The sequence below is a fragment of the Amphimedon queenslandica genome, unplaced genomic scaffold (genome assembly GCF_000090795.2).
Source record: "Amphimedon queenslandica unplaced genomic scaffold, v1.1 AMPQUscaffold_13511, whole genome shotgun sequence".
Taxonomy (NCBI): Eukaryota; Metazoa; Porifera; class Demospongiae; order Haplosclerida; family Niphatidae; genus Amphimedon; species Amphimedon queenslandica.
In genome coordinates, this window is record NW_003546253.1 from 408883 (window position 1) to 423505 (window position 14623).

The window sequence follows — 14623 nt, forward strand, 5'->3', positions numbered from 1 at the left end:
ATTTCTATTTATTTTATTTTTATATTTTTATTTTAATATTTCTATTTATTTTATTTTTTTATAGAATTATTATTATTATTATTATTATCGTAGGCTGTGCTACAGCAATGGGAAGACTATCAGACTAATAGTTCGGAGCCTAAACTGACCACACCCAGCGAAGACAAAGTTGTTACGGCAATTGAGTTTGATCTTGATCAAAACGATCAGCTCCAAGTCGTTAGCAGGCACCCTGGAGATAATACTGTACGAGGAGATTAATTTTTGGGTCTATCTTTTTAAAAATTTCATTCTCATTTTAGATCGGCATGGTTGCTTGGAGACTGACACTGTTAACCCCTTGTTACCCTGATGGGCGTGATGTTATTGTTATTGGTAACGATATTACACATCAGATCGGCTCGTTTGGGCCTAAGGAAGATCTCCTTTATCAAGTAATTAATAATAATAAGAATAATGATGTTATAAAAATGTTTTACTGATTACAAAGTTGAAGTGTTAGAGTTTGTTGTTTATGCTTTTTTAGAAAATGGCTCGGAAATCACTCCCCATTTTTATTACATTTTCTGATACATATTAATGTCCTTATGCTATATAAAAAGTTTGAGCTGATTCCGACTTAAAATTTTCGAGTTGCAACCATTTCAAGAAAATTCCAAAATTTTGAAAAATACCCAAGGCTATAGCCCATGGGTTTTTCCAAAAAATGGCTCCGAAATCACCCCCAATTTTTATTACATTTTCTGATGCATATTGATGTCCTTATGCTGTGTAAAAAGTTTGAGCTGATTCCGACTTAAATTTTTCAAGTTACGACCATTTTAAGAAAATGCCAAAATTTTGAAAAATACCCAAGGCTATAGCCCATGGTTTTTTCCAAAAAATGGCTCCGAAATCACCCCCAATTTTTATTACATTTTCCGATACATATTGATGTCCTTATGCTGTGTAGAAAGTTTAAGCTGATTCCGACTTAAAATTTTTGAGTTATGGCCATTTTAAGAAAATGCCGAAATTTTGAAAAATACCCAAGGCTATAGCCCATGGTTTTTTCCAAAAAATGGCTCCGAAATCAACCCCAATTTTTATTACATTTTTTGATACATATTGATGTCCTTATGCTATATAAAAAGTTTGAGCTGATTCCGACTTAAAATTTTTAAGTTATGAGCATTTTAAAAACGTCCCAACTGTTACCAAACGTATATTTATATTCATAATATTCTCTCCTTTAGAAAGCCTCAGAGTTATCAAGAGAAGAAGGTATCCCCAGGATATACATATCAGCTAACAGTGGGGCCAGGATTGGCCTTGCTGAAGAAATCAAGCAGTTGTTCCAGGTGGCTTGGATTGATAAATCCTTCCCCGAAAAAGGATTCAAATATATTTACCTCTCTCCCTCTGATTACATGAAGGTAAGTACATGTACTTGTACATGTAGTCATGTGACTGTCATGTGATCCAGACGACAGCTACCAGCGGGAAGAGTGCTTCAGTCATTACTACATTAATTCAAGATGAAGGAGAGCCTCGTTATAAAATAATTGATATTATTGGTTAGTCAATTAATGCATAATATTAATTAGCACTAATTAATTAATAATTTGTTATAACTGTGTAATATTTTATTAAATTTTTAATAGGTAAAAAGGACGGGCTTGGTGTTGAAAACCTGCGTGGTTCCGGTACTATTGCTGGCGAGACCTCGAGAGCCTACGATGATGTTTTCACTATTAATCTAGTAAACCACACCCAGGCCGCGCCTATTTTAAGCCCCTCCCCTAGGTGACGTGTCGCGCTATTGGAATTGGAGCTTATTTAGTGAGGCTAGGCCAGAGGGTCATACAGGTGGACAATTCACACATTATACTGACTGGAGCTGGGGCACTTAATAAAGTATGCACTTTATTAATAATAAAATGAATTAATATTTAATAATAAATTAATATTGATATAATTAGGTACTGGGTCGCGAGGTCTATACATCGAATGCTCAATTGGGCGGAGTCCAGATAATGCACAATAATGGAGTGTCTCATTTAACAGCTCCTAATGATTATGAGGGCGTGGCTTCTATTGTTAATTGGATTGAATACATACCTAAAGTATAAAAAGGAGATTGTATCATTTTATTTATTTGTGTTAGGTCCGTGGGTTTGGTTTGCCGATCCTCCCCAGTATTGATCCAGTGGATCGAGTGATTGAGTTTGAGCCGACCAAACTACCTTATGACCCTAGACATATGCTGGCTGGTAGAACTATTGAAGGTAAGGATGATATTATTTAATTTTACAATAATATAATCTTATTCACATTAAATACATTATTATTATTATTATTATTATTATTATTATTATTATTATTATTATTAGGTGGGGATTTCGAGACAGGGTTTTTCGATAAAGGCTCCTTCCAAGAGACTCTCAGTGTTTGGGCCCAGAGTGTTGTCTGTGGCCGAGCTAGAATAGGAGGGATACCCTGTGGAGTGATTGCTGTTGAAACTCGTGCAGTGGAATTCATAGTACCTGCTGATCCTGCCAACCCTCAGACCGAATCACACGTAATCATTCTCCCCCCCCTCTCTCTCTCTCTCTCTCTCTCTCTCTTTCTCTCTCTCCCTTCATTTTTGCTTTCTCCTTTCCTAGCTATCAGTATTTGTGTATTTATTTATTTATTCATTTATTTATTTATTCATTCATTCATTTATTTATTTATTCATTCATTCATTTATTTATTTATTCCTTTATTTATCTTTTGTTTTTCTTCTAGTCAATATCACAGGCTGGTCAGGTCTGGTATCCCGACTCTGCTTTTAAAACTGCTCAGACTATCCAGGACCTCAACCGTGAGGAGCTCCCTCTTTTCATCTTTGCCAACTGGAGGGGCTTCTCCGGTGGCATGAGAGGTGAGTGTGGTTAATTTAAGCCCCTCCCACCAACCACCCCTCTTTTTAGACATGTACGAGGAAGTAGTCAAGTATGGCGCAATGATTGTTGACGGTTTGAGAGCGTACAAACATCCTGTTTTTATTTACCTTCCGCCACATGGCGAGCTTAGGGGCGGAGCTTGGGTCGTGGTCGACCCGACGATTAATCCCGATCACATGGAAATGTACGCCGATAAGGTGGGCACTAATTAGAAGTACAATCAATCACTTACGTTTTTATGGTCTAGGAAAGTAAGGGCGGGGTTTTAGAGGCTGAAGGTACCGTAGAGATAAAGTTCAAAACGAAAGATCTTGTCAAGACAATGGCAAGGCTTGACAAACGATACATTGCTTTACAAGAAACTCTTAAAAAACCAGGACTGAGCCCCGAGGAGAGACAGAAACTTGAGACCGAACTCAAAGAGAGGGAAACACTGCTGGCTCCTATATATCACCAGGCAAGCCACACCTACCTGGCACCGCCCACTTTATGCTCTTTTTTTTTAAATAGATTGCTGTTGAGTTTGCAGAGTTGCATGATACTCCAGGACGAATGAAAGAGAAGGGAGTCATATCTGTGAGTTTGTAATTATCTTCTGCCAAAAATTTATGAACCACAAGGAAGCATATTAAGACACGTACATGTATCGATGTATCAAAATACATGTGTAGACTCACAAAATTTTTCCTGTTATTTTAGGATGTTTTGGAATGGAAGAATGTTAGGAAGTATTTCTATTGGAAGCTAAGACGAAGACTGTGCGAGAATGACGCCATCAATCGCATCAAAAAGACCGACAGGTATCGAGTTATGTACCATAAACTTGTTGATGAAACCCGTTTGACTAGCTCTCTGTGTCACGGCGAGATTATTGCCATGATTAGAAGATGGTTCGTGGAAAGCAAGAATGTCGTAAATGTAAGTTAGACCTTTTTCATCTTACGTGTACTGTCTCTCTCACTAGAACTATCTGTGGTATAAAGATGAGATAGTTGTGGATTGGTTGGAGTCATCATTGAAGGAGCCAGAGTCTGTTCTATTGAGTAACATTGAATCAATCAAGAAGCAAAAGATATCACATCAAATAACACAGTGGGTTTAACGCATGCACTGTTGTGATTTTGATATCAATATTATTATTATTGATATTATTCACTCTTGTTGATACTGATACTGATTTTGATATTATTCTTGATGCTGATACTGATTTTGATACAGATCATTGATTGAAAATCAAGACATTGCAGTCGACTGTATAGTTCAAGCAGGCCAGTCAATGTCTAGCGCCAAGAGAAGAGAAATCATAAAACATTTGACATCTTTTTTGAACGACTCTTAATTCCACCTTCCTATCTACATTACTAGTTATTTGTATTGTCATTGTGTGTGATAGGTAATAATAATAATTCCTATTATCATTATATTATGATTTATATTATATTATATTAGAGGAAAAAATTTTTGTGCTGTATCATTATTATATTTTTTGTCTAAATTTATTATTCAAAGGAAGAGACAACAACATAGGACACTAAGTAACCTAAATGAGCTACACAAAGCAAGGGTTTGGAAAGAAATTAAAATGGGTGGCAGTAACATAACAATAATAATAATAATAATAATAATAGTAATCAGCAAACGATAAGAGGATAAGTGGTTTAGTTTTAAGCTGTCTCTTCTCTTGGTTTAGAGCCTCCTTTGCCTCCTGTACCCTTCTTCTTTGTCTCTGCTGACATTCGTGAAGCTAACAGCCTTTCTCTCCTTATCTCATCCTCCACACTCTTAGGGATATCAGGAACAAGCCAGTCCAGCAATATACCAAGTATAAATATGAAATGCTACAGGAAAGAGAGAGAGAAAGATTAATACTATCATTTGTTGCAAAAAAAAAAGACGAGAATTCTAGAACTACACACAAGAATGCTAATAATTGTGTCTGCATGTTAATAATACCTCAAAGACAATAATAAATGCTAGTTTACAAGTCCACAAATGCCAGTAGGTTAAAGGATGCGTTCCATCTTCATTAACTTGACCACGGAATCTAGTGAACAATAATTAAATCCTTTATTCTCATGCCCCTCCCCCTTTCTTTACCTGCACGTGGTTTCATTTTTGAAACAGGTACCATCAGTAATGTTCAGTATATTTGAAGTTGGATTCTTAGGATTTTGATTCCTCAATACCAGATTTTGAAACATTGACAAGTTAGTTAGTCTAAAAAGTTAACTTAACTAATAACAATTAATAATTATTAATAACTAACTGGTATAACTCTTTGTATTCATCTTCATTGATTCCTTCGCGATACATTTCGTTTCCGGTTTCAGTAGCGAAACAATCATAATCAATAAAAGGCAAATACAGTTTCCTTTCACCTCTCAACATTATCTGAAAACAAAAAGCAAAATAATAATAATAATAATAATAATAATAATAATAATAATAATAGAGTTTGGAGCCATTTTCTGAAAAAAAAGCATGGGGTATATATAGTATAGTACAGGGTATTCTTCAAAAATTGGCTCGTTTCTTAAAATGCTTATACATATAACTTGAAAAATTTAAATTGAAATCAGCTCAATTTTCTACATAGCGTAAGTACATTAATATGTATCAGAAAACACAATAAAAATTTGCAGTAATTTCAGCTAAATCAAGACTACATTGGAGAGTACAAGAGTATATGAACAAAGCATAAACTCACAATATCGCTGCTGTCATTATTGTATTCATACAACTGCTGAGCAGTGAATACTGGGAAGGTGGTCTTCCCAGAATCATCAACAGATCTCAAGAGGTTAGTAAACTGGAACTCTGAGGTAGCCCATCGAGCATAACTACCATCTCCACTGTTGTACTCAGGTTCATCCTTATAAACCCTATCGAACAGCTCCCGGTCAATGAACTGTGAGGTAACAGCAATAAGCAATGCATTGGTGACCACACTGAGGTTAGTCACAAAGCGAAGGAGGTGGAACCATATGCCAATGTCACCGGCTCTCTCGGCAAGCGGACGGCGGAAGACGGTGACAAATTTGTGAGCATCGAGACGAATCTCAATGACGTTGTTGACCCATGCAAAGAATGGAGCAAGGGGGAAAGCGGCAACAAAGATGGTAACGAATCCATACTGAATAACTATAAATAATAATAATAATAAATTAATAATAATATTTAATGTTCTCTCTCTCTCTTACCTAGCTCAAGGTATTCAAAGAACAGTCCATGTATTGAGAGTGGCACTAGTTCATAATCTTTTTCCCAGCGTAGGAACTTGTTATCTTCTTCCTCAACAATCTCACCTTTTTTCTCTTTGCGACGCCTCATGTACTTCTTTATAATAGTCTTGAAATAACTGAGAGGAGGAGAAGAGATGAGAAAGTTAAAGATTCTTTCATGCTTATAATTACTTACGGTATTCCTAGTTCAGTGACATTATTAAGCACTTGTTTACCAAGGAAAATGATTGCTAGCTGTATAGTTAATTCCAGTAGGCACCCATAAGCAGAGCACTCATCCAAACGCCACATACCGAACCTCAGATAACCTCCTGGATACCCAGTAGGCCTGCGAATAAAATAATAAGAATAATAAATACATAATGTGTACATATTTATATGTGTGTGTGTGTAGCTTCCTTCCTCCTTCCCTCTCTCTCTTTCTCTTGAAACTCACTTTCCCTTGATGAATGCAATGTAGAAAATTGACGAGTAAAAGTTAATGAATTGGAACAAATACATCTTGAATGTGAAGGAGTCCTCATACTCGGTGGTAGTACGATGCAGTTCTAAAAATAGAACAAAAAATTAATAATCATAATAATCAACAGTATCAGTATCTCACCCCATGATGTCAACCAGGCTGCTAATCTCTCGTATACTTGATTCATGATCACAATAAATATGAGCTGGATCAGAGATCCTGTGATAGAGACAGTTAAATCAGCAACACTCGGGCCACCTGGTAGCTTCTGAGTGAGACGATAAAAAGAAGTAGAGACGGCAAGACGATAAACAAGCACACCCAGGACCACGCCCAAAACAGCTGCTACCATAGTCAGGAGGACACTGGTACCAAGGAGTATCTTTGGTATATAATGATGCTTGGGTTGTATGTATTCATCTCTTTCAAGAACTGGGTTGTGAACTTTGTACTGCTTCTTCTTCTCCTCCGGATAATCTTTTATTTTGTTTTTGATTGCTTGAACAAACTCGGGTCTCTCTCTTTGCTCAGCTTCCTCAAAGCCAAGAGTGTCCCAGTCGTACTGTAACTGCTTCTCTGTCCTCTTCCAAAACTCGAGAAACAACACAGCTAAGGAAAGTAAAAATATTATCATTATTAGTTAGTAGTATAATTATTATTATGGCTTACCCCAGCAGGCCATGAAGGCAGCAAAGAACACTGTCCCTCCAAAATCAAATAATAATGAAACACGAGCAAATCCACAGGCCGATCGATAGTACCAGAAATCACAAGTCTCATCACACGGGGCACACATGTAGAACTCCTTACGAAGGGTATTATTACAAATATCACGACTAGAAAAAAACATAACAATAATTTATAAATATAGAAGATTATTACGGTAATAGCTTACGCCAGTTCATTGTAGTCAAGGGATATAGTGAACAGTCCAGCAATCATAACAATTATACCAACAATGGAGGCCATGCCAAGCCAACTGGTGTAGAAACCAACCCAAGCAAAATAGAGACCAATCTTCTCACCAAAATAATGACTAGAAGAATAGAAAAGGTAAAAATAAAGAATGATTGTAAAAATGAGAAAACGTAATAAAAATCTAGAATTCTCTCCTAGATGAAACACCCTGTACCATATACATGTAGTACAGGAACTTTAGCCTGATTTTTAAGCACTTATAAAAATTCATAAAAAAATCCAAACTTGATCGAAATCAGCTCAAAACTTCTACAAAACATAAGTACATGTATACACATACCCTGTACTAAAATAGTCTATATTTTGAGCATGCACAGTTATGCATCAGAAAATGCGATAAGTATTTTCTTTGAGCTATTTCTATTGCTATAATTACCGTATGTTCTCCAATGGCTGGTACTTATAAAAGTTCTTTGGGTGTGACCATTGATTGAACAATAACTTCCTCTCATTGTCAATCTCATCATGTTCACCTTTCAACCTAAAACGACCCTAAAAATTTACAAAAAAATAAATTCATGAAATAATTATTTCTTAATTCTCCTCTTACGTCATGAAGTGGAAATGAATCAGAAAAGACTCCGTCGGATTTAAGACGCGACACGCCCACTTGCTCCTCAGTCTGTCCATACTGGATGTTCTCAAGTATATGCCATGTCTACTCAACAGCAATGAATATCATTATACATCATTCAACTCTATATACTCACAATGGTACTTCGCTGAGCTGAACTAAAGAATTCAGCTTCATTGTTAGATCCACGATAACTAAAAGGATTTTTTAAGAGTCAATACAAGAAGCTGTGCAATCTGTAAACAAGCTCAAGCCTTCTCAACTCTTTCTCCTTTCTCTTCATCTCTCTCCCTCTCTCCCCCCCTCTCTCTCTCACTTCTGTCTATTCTCAGCAACATATGGGGCAGTAAAGAAGTCCTTATATTCAAATTGTTTCGGTATCTTTGGCTCAAAGAACGTAAAAGGATCCCGAATATGACACCTCGTAAAGACATCCCTGTACCAAGCTTTATCCCTACGGGGCAGATCAACTTCCTGAGAGATGGTAAAGATCCATTTTTTATTTCATATTTGTCATTACTTGTATTGGCATTCGGATGAGAAGATCCTCAGCTCCTTTCTCAAGTGCTGGGAAAGTTGCATGGACTTTGATAAACCAGGTCTGATGATCGTAGAGCTAACAAGAAAAGCAATCATGCAAAAATTATACACACAACCCATTAAAAATCGTTTGGCTACCTGAGGCTTCTGCCGTTCAATTTCCAGACCGTGTTCAATCATTTTTTTAAAGAAGGCCTTTCTCTTGGCAGCATTGGAGCTCTTCTTGTTAGTGCCTACGGGTTCGCCTTCTTCATCTTCATCATCATCTTTCTTATAAGTCAGAATCATATCTGAGGAGATACACCATCATTGATAACGCATATACATATACATGTACATAACTGAAATTGAAAATAATCTGCAAAATGCATGCACATATACATGTACGTGTAAGTGTACTTGGCATTTAAGTAGCAATTATTTGTTAAAAAGTAAATGTTATTCATTCATGGGCCCAATACAGTATATCTGTTGTCTAGTGAATCCTATTACTGTAGCTATAAATAGAGTCTAGTCTAAATATAGTAGCAATGAATGAATGGGTGCAGCATCAATGCCTTATTTGTGTGTGTGAACATACACAGGCACTCTTTGAAGCTCAATAACAAACAAAATGAGTGTTTAGTTGTCAACAAGAAGGGAGGCAGAATAAACAGAAGACATTAATGATACACATATGTGCATATGGTGTGGGTAGATGCCATGGACTTAAATTAATATTTGTTTATTTAAGAAATTGAGATATAGGCATAAGCTTTTATAGCTACTCTTGGTATGATAGTATGTTATCATAGACTGTCAGTACAGGTCTACTACTAGTTCCATACTGCTAGTAAACAAAATGAATGGAGGGATAAGTGCACATGTACATGTACATGGCCATGAGTCTTACCAATCTTCTTGACTCCATCGTTGAAGTAGACTGTGTTACGCTCTTCCTCATCACTTCTGTCCTATAGTTCATGTACATAATGACTCATGAATGCATCAACCTCCAGAACTACCAGTAGGTCTACATGCCATGCATCTACATGTACTGTACACTCAGGTACAGTGCTATAGCTTCTTATGTCTTAGTTTCTACCCATCTCCTCCCTTCTTTCTTTCTTTCCAATATTTCTTCCTTCCTTTCCTTTTTTCCTAAATTCTCTTCTCTCTTTCCTTCAATGTCCCATTTTCTCTAAACCCTCCCTCCCTCCTCCTCTCTCTCCCTTACAGTGTCTTGTGAAGGAGATAGCAGCTGTATGCCTTCAGAACTGCTCTTTTTCATTCTCTTGTCATTGATCCTCTGTCTCTCTCCTCCATTCTCACTGCTCCTGTCACTAGTAGCAGCAGGCACAAAACCTTCAAAGCCAATCTGAGGTGGGCCAGACTCTGACTCCAATTGAGGATAGAAGCTCTGAGCCATGACACTCCAGTGTATGTATAGGCTATATTCACTGTACAGCAACCACTGATGAAGACAGAGTAAGAGAGAAATACTATTGTAGCTACAGAAATGTCTTTCAAGCCCCAGAGAGACAGAGAGGGAAAAAAAGGAGAAAATGGCCTTAAAAAGGGGCTAAACTATACCACATATGCTCTAATTATAAGAGGAGTCTAATGAATATCATTGAGTTGAGACATAAAGTAGGTATCTGGTACTGTCTGTTACAATTGAATGCAATTATGGTGTATGGACATGTATGTGACATGTGTCTTTACAATTGTATGTCTTTTAATTACTTTTATTATTAAAGAACTTAAAAAAATGACAATGACAATAATAATGACAATATGATAAGACTGATTCACTGTCTATATCTGTCTCTAACTAATAACTAATTCAAGGGAAACACAGGCACACAATAATAATAATAATAATAATAATAATAATGATCAAAATAACCTGAGATCAACAAAAATTTATGTTAATTAACCAACTAATAAAAAATTAATTTTTTTTGTAATAATAATAATAATAATAATAATAATAATAATTTCTCAATGTCACTAGCCTTGTATCGATCACTCAAGGTGCAGCAGAGAGCGAGGCTTCAGTGTAGGTCCTATCACGATCACCTCTGGCGTCCTCTTCCTTGGCCTGCTGGGCTAGTTTAGATGCAAGGAGCTTCTCTCTCCTTATCTCATCCTCCACACTCTTAGGGATATCAGGAACAAGCCAATCCAGCAATATACCAAGTATAAATATGAAATGCTACAGGAAAGGAGAGAGAGAGAGAGAGAGAGAGAGAGAGAGAGAAAGAGAGAGAGAGAGAGAGAGAGAGAGAGAGAGAGAGAGAGAGAGAGAGAAAGAAAATGAATATAGAAATTGCACACATACTCTACATGAACTTCTCTTCTCTCTTTTCTTATAACTACATCCATTATTATTATTATTTGTATTATTCACATCTGCACTCAGTTCACTGCATGTGTGTATATGCTCAAATATTTACTTCAAAGACTATAACGAATGATAGTTTGACTGTGATTAGTCTCCAATATTCCAGTGGAAATTCGCCATCAGGATCAACCTGACCACGGAAACTATAATAGAAAAATACAGTAATATACATACATACATGTACAATGTGCATATACATGTACATGTAATTATCACCAAGTAAAAACTAACCGACAAGTTGCTGAAGTATTAAAACAAATTCCATAATCGGCTCTTATGTTTGAGGTAAAGTCCTCACTGTTCTCATTAGTCCTGTCACTAGCTATATTCAAAGTTAAATTCCTGAAAATTCGATTTCTATAGAAAATAAAGAAAAGCAATTATATAATAGCCACCTCCATGATAGCTGAGAGAGGGCAAGCTACATGTATTAGTATGTAGGAATTAAAGAAAAAAGGGAAAGAGTGAGATGAGGGAAAGGAGAAGAGAGGGAGGAGACATACTCATAGAAAGTCCTATATGTGTCTAAGTCGACACTGGTAGCGTTAAAACGGCCATCCGACTCTCTAGCAACACAATCAAAATCAATAAATGGAAGATAGAGCTGATCTTGACCATTAACGGTCACCTGAGAGAAGAAAGAAAGAGAGAGAGTAAGAAATTAAGGCAAAGAAGGGAAAAAAGGAGATGAAATGATCATATGCATGAAATTATATGCATTCATTTAGCTCATAAATCAATGGTATTCCAGTAACTACATATGAGTGCAGTAGACCTATCTTAAAATTTGCAAGCTTTAATTCAGTGCATGCAAACAAATGAAAATATTTCCAGACTACAGTATAAGTAGCTCTGATATATGATCACATACTTCATTTCCATCGCCATCAAACGCCAGCAAAGACTGTGCAGTGTATACAGGGAAATTAGTGTCCCCATTGGGAGTAGCAGATTGAAGAAGAGCCGTCAGACTAAAGCTAGAAGTAGCCCAACGTACAAATCCACCTCTTCCACTATTGAACTCAGGTTCATTCTTATAAACCCTATCAAACAGTTCCCGGTCAATGAACTGTGAGGTAAAAGCAATAAGCAATGCATTGGTGACTACACTGAGGTTAGTCACAAAGCGAAGGAGGTGGAACCAGAGTCCAATGTCCTGTGCTCTCTCGGCGAGCGGACGACGGAAGACTTGAATGAATTTGTGAGCGTCAAGACGTATCTCAATGACGTTGTTGACCCATGCAAAGAATGGAGCAAGAGGGAAAGCAGCAACAAAGATAGTAACGAATCCATACTGAATAACTATAAATAATAATAATAAATTAATAATAATATTTAATGTTCTCTCTTACCTAGCTCAAGGTATTCAAAGAACAGTCCGTGTATAGAGAGTGGTATTAGTTCAAAATCCTTTTCCCAGCGCACAAACGAGTCATCTTCCTCAGTATCCTTCCCTTTCTCTTTGCGATACCTCATGACCTTCTTAAGAATAGTCTTAGCATAACTGGAGGAGGAGAAAAAAATATAAATAAGAGGAGGATTAATAACATTGTACTTACGGTACTCCGAGCTCAGATATATCATTGAGAACTTGTTTACCAAGGAAAATGATTGCTAGCTGTATAGTTAATTCCAGTAGGCACCCATAAGCAGAGCATTCATCCAAACGCAGTGATCCAATCCTGTCATATCCACCTGGGTATCCAGTGAATCTAAAGAAAATTTTGTTAGAATAGTTTGAGGAACATCTACTTCTTCTTTTCCTATACTCACTTTCCCTTGATGAATGCAATGTAGAATATCGACGTGTAAAAGTTAATGAATTGGAACAAATACATCTTGAATGTGAAGGAGTCCTCATACTCGGTGGTAGTACGATGCAATTCTAAAAAAAGAACAATAAATTAATAATCATAATAATCATAATAATCAATATCTTACCCCATGATGTCAACCAGGTTGCTAATCTCTCGTATACTTGATTCATGATCACAATAAACACGAGCTGGATCAGAGATCCTGTGATAGAGACGGTTAAATCAGCAACGCTCGGGCCACCTGGTAGATTCTGAACAAGACGGTAGATTGAGGTTGATACAGCAAGACGATAAATAAGAACGGCAAAGACCACACCCAAAACAGCTATCACCATGGTAATGAGGATCACAAAACCTAGCACTAGCTTAGGGGCAATGTCAAATGCTGGTTGGATGTATTCGTAACGCTCAAGGACAGGGTTCTTTATCTTGTACTGCTTCTTCTTCTCTTCTGGATAGTTCTTGATCTTCTTTTTAATTGCTTGAACAAACTCGGGTCTCTCCCTTTGCTCAGCTTCCTCAAATCCAAGAGTGTCCCACTGATACTGTAACTGCTTCTCTGTCCTCTTCCAAAACTCGAGAAACAACACAGCTAAGGAAAGTAAAGATATTATCATTATTATTTTAGTAGTATATTATTATTATGGCTTACCGTAGCAGGCCATGAAGGCAGCAAAGAACACTGTTCCTCCATAATCAAATAATAACGAAACACGAGCAAATCCACAGGCCGATCGATAGTACCAGAAATCACAAGTCTCGTCACAAAGGGGACACATGTAGAATTCAGCACGAAGGGTATCATTACAAATATCACGACTAGAAAAATATAATAATTATTATTAATTAATAAATATAAAAGATTATTATGGTAATAGCTTACGCCAGTTCATTGTAGTTAAGGGATAAAGTGAACAGTCCAGCAATCATAACAATTATACCAACAATGGAGGCAAAGCCAAGCCAACTGGTGTAGAAACCAACCCAAGCAAAATAGAGACCAATCTTCTCACCAAAATAATGACTAGAAGAATAGAAAAGGTAGATCAATCAATCCATGTACTATCACACATCGTCTTTGGCCAACTTTTGGCCAAATAAAATATTCTTTGAGCCAAATAACATAAATTCATTGTTATAATTACCGTATGTTTTCCAGTGGTTGATACTTATAAAAGTTCTTAGGGTGTGACCACTCATAGTGAAGCAACTGCCTCTCATTGTCAATTTCATCTTCAGGATTCTTCTTAGTGAAGTCACCCTATTAATAATAATAATCAAATAATACAATTAATATAAGTATAGGCCTGGGAATATCACTGTCACGATATTTACTAAGCTGCCAAGCAAAGCAACAACAATGACGATAATATCACTAAGATGAAAGCGACACGCATTGTAAATAAAAATATACATGTAAATATAAATGTATATTAATATGTACTAATTACCTTGCACATACATGTACGATAACACTGAATACATGTCACATACGTGTACGTGTATTAATGTACATTGTAGGTACATGTAGTCGTGTACGTAAGTGGTATAAGTACATTAACGCTTACATCATGGAGGAAGAAAGCAGACGTGAAAGTGCTGTTTTGAACAAGGCGTGATACACCAACTTGATCTTCATTGGGACCATACTGAGTGTTCTCCAGTATATTCCATACCTACATGTAGATTATTATAA

General features: G+C 36.6%; 3 protein-coding genes across 5 annotated transcripts in view; 1 reads left to right on the forward strand and 2 right to left on the reverse strand.

Annotated features, from left to right (window-relative positions):
- Nucleotides 1-4462, forward strand: part of LOC100640698 (acetyl-CoA carboxylase-like) — a 15162-nt gene extending 10700 nt beyond the window's left edge. Inside the window, exons 32-48 of the mRNA XM_020004772.1 lie at nucleotides 94-246; nucleotides 303-434; nucleotides 1236-1415; nucleotides 1466-1556; nucleotides 1644-1741; nucleotides 1786-1896; nucleotides 1962-2105; nucleotides 2147-2267; nucleotides 2373-2560; nucleotides 2770-2905; nucleotides 2955-3124; nucleotides 3175-3384; nucleotides 3438-3503; nucleotides 3627-3727; nucleotides 3776-3845; nucleotides 3892-4019; nucleotides 4146-4462. Coding sequence (XP_019860331.1) covers nucleotides 94-246; nucleotides 303-434; nucleotides 1236-1415; nucleotides 1466-1556; nucleotides 1644-1741; nucleotides 1786-1896; nucleotides 1962-2105; nucleotides 2147-2267; nucleotides 2373-2560; nucleotides 2770-2905; nucleotides 2955-3124; nucleotides 3175-3384; nucleotides 3438-3503; nucleotides 3627-3727; nucleotides 3776-3845; nucleotides 3892-4019; nucleotides 4146-4266 — 2220 coding nt within the window. The 3' untranslated portion in view covers nucleotides 4267-4462. The remainder of the gene's footprint in view (nucleotides 1-93; nucleotides 247-302; nucleotides 435-1235; nucleotides 1416-1465; nucleotides 1557-1643; nucleotides 1742-1785; nucleotides 1897-1961; nucleotides 2106-2146; nucleotides 2268-2372; nucleotides 2561-2769; nucleotides 2906-2954; nucleotides 3125-3174; nucleotides 3385-3437; nucleotides 3504-3626; nucleotides 3728-3775; nucleotides 3846-3891; nucleotides 4020-4145) is intronic.
- LOC100640826 (anoctamin-7-like) lies at nucleotides 4414-10302 on the reverse strand. Its single transcript, XM_011411296.2, has 19 exons — nucleotides 9941-10302; nucleotides 9617-9677; nucleotides 8863-9014; nucleotides 8705-8800; nucleotides 8501-8658; nucleotides 8321-8378; nucleotides 8161-8268; nucleotides 7987-8102; nucleotides 7528-7668; nucleotides 7302-7468; nucleotides 6774-7241; nucleotides 6606-6717; nucleotides 6345-6497; nucleotides 6128-6285; nucleotides 5635-6068; nucleotides 5194-5318; nucleotides 5025-5144; nucleotides 4881-4971; nucleotides 4414-4765 (listed from the first exon to the last, which is right to left on the reverse strand). Exons 1-19 carry the CDS (start codon nucleotides 10130-10132, stop codon nucleotides 4592-4594), a joined length of 3084 nt encoding a protein of 1027 aa, XP_011409598.1. The 5' UTR covers nucleotides 10133-10302; the 3' UTR covers nucleotides 4414-4591.
- Nucleotides 10303-10524: 222 nt separating this feature from the next.
- Nucleotides 10525-14623, reverse strand: part of LOC100640950 (anoctamin-7-like) — an 8814-nt gene continuing 4715 nt past the window's right edge. For 2 of the 3 annotated variants that reach the window (XM_020005496.1, XM_020005489.1), the window contains exons 8-19: nucleotides 14073-14188; nucleotides 13811-13951; nucleotides 13580-13746; nucleotides 13052-13519; nucleotides 12884-12995; nucleotides 12670-12822; nucleotides 12463-12614; nucleotides 11982-12412; nucleotides 11614-11738; nucleotides 11342-11467; nucleotides 11163-11253; nucleotides 10525-10921 (exon numbers count right to left, since the gene is read on the reverse strand). In XM_020005496.1, the coding sequence (XP_019861055.1) occupies nucleotides 10736-10921; nucleotides 11163-11253; nucleotides 11342-11467; nucleotides 11614-11738; nucleotides 11982-12412; nucleotides 12463-12614; nucleotides 12670-12822; nucleotides 12884-12995; nucleotides 13052-13519; nucleotides 13580-13746; nucleotides 13811-13951; nucleotides 14073-14188 (2268 nt within the window). In that variant the 3' untranslated portion in view covers nucleotides 10525-10735. The remainder of the gene's footprint in view (nucleotides 10922-11162; nucleotides 11254-11341; nucleotides 11468-11613; nucleotides 11739-11981; nucleotides 12413-12462; nucleotides 12615-12669; nucleotides 12823-12883; nucleotides 12996-13051; nucleotides 13520-13579; nucleotides 13747-13810; nucleotides 13952-14072; nucleotides 14189-14623) is intronic. The other variant, XR_002188677.1, reaches the window with a different exon arrangement.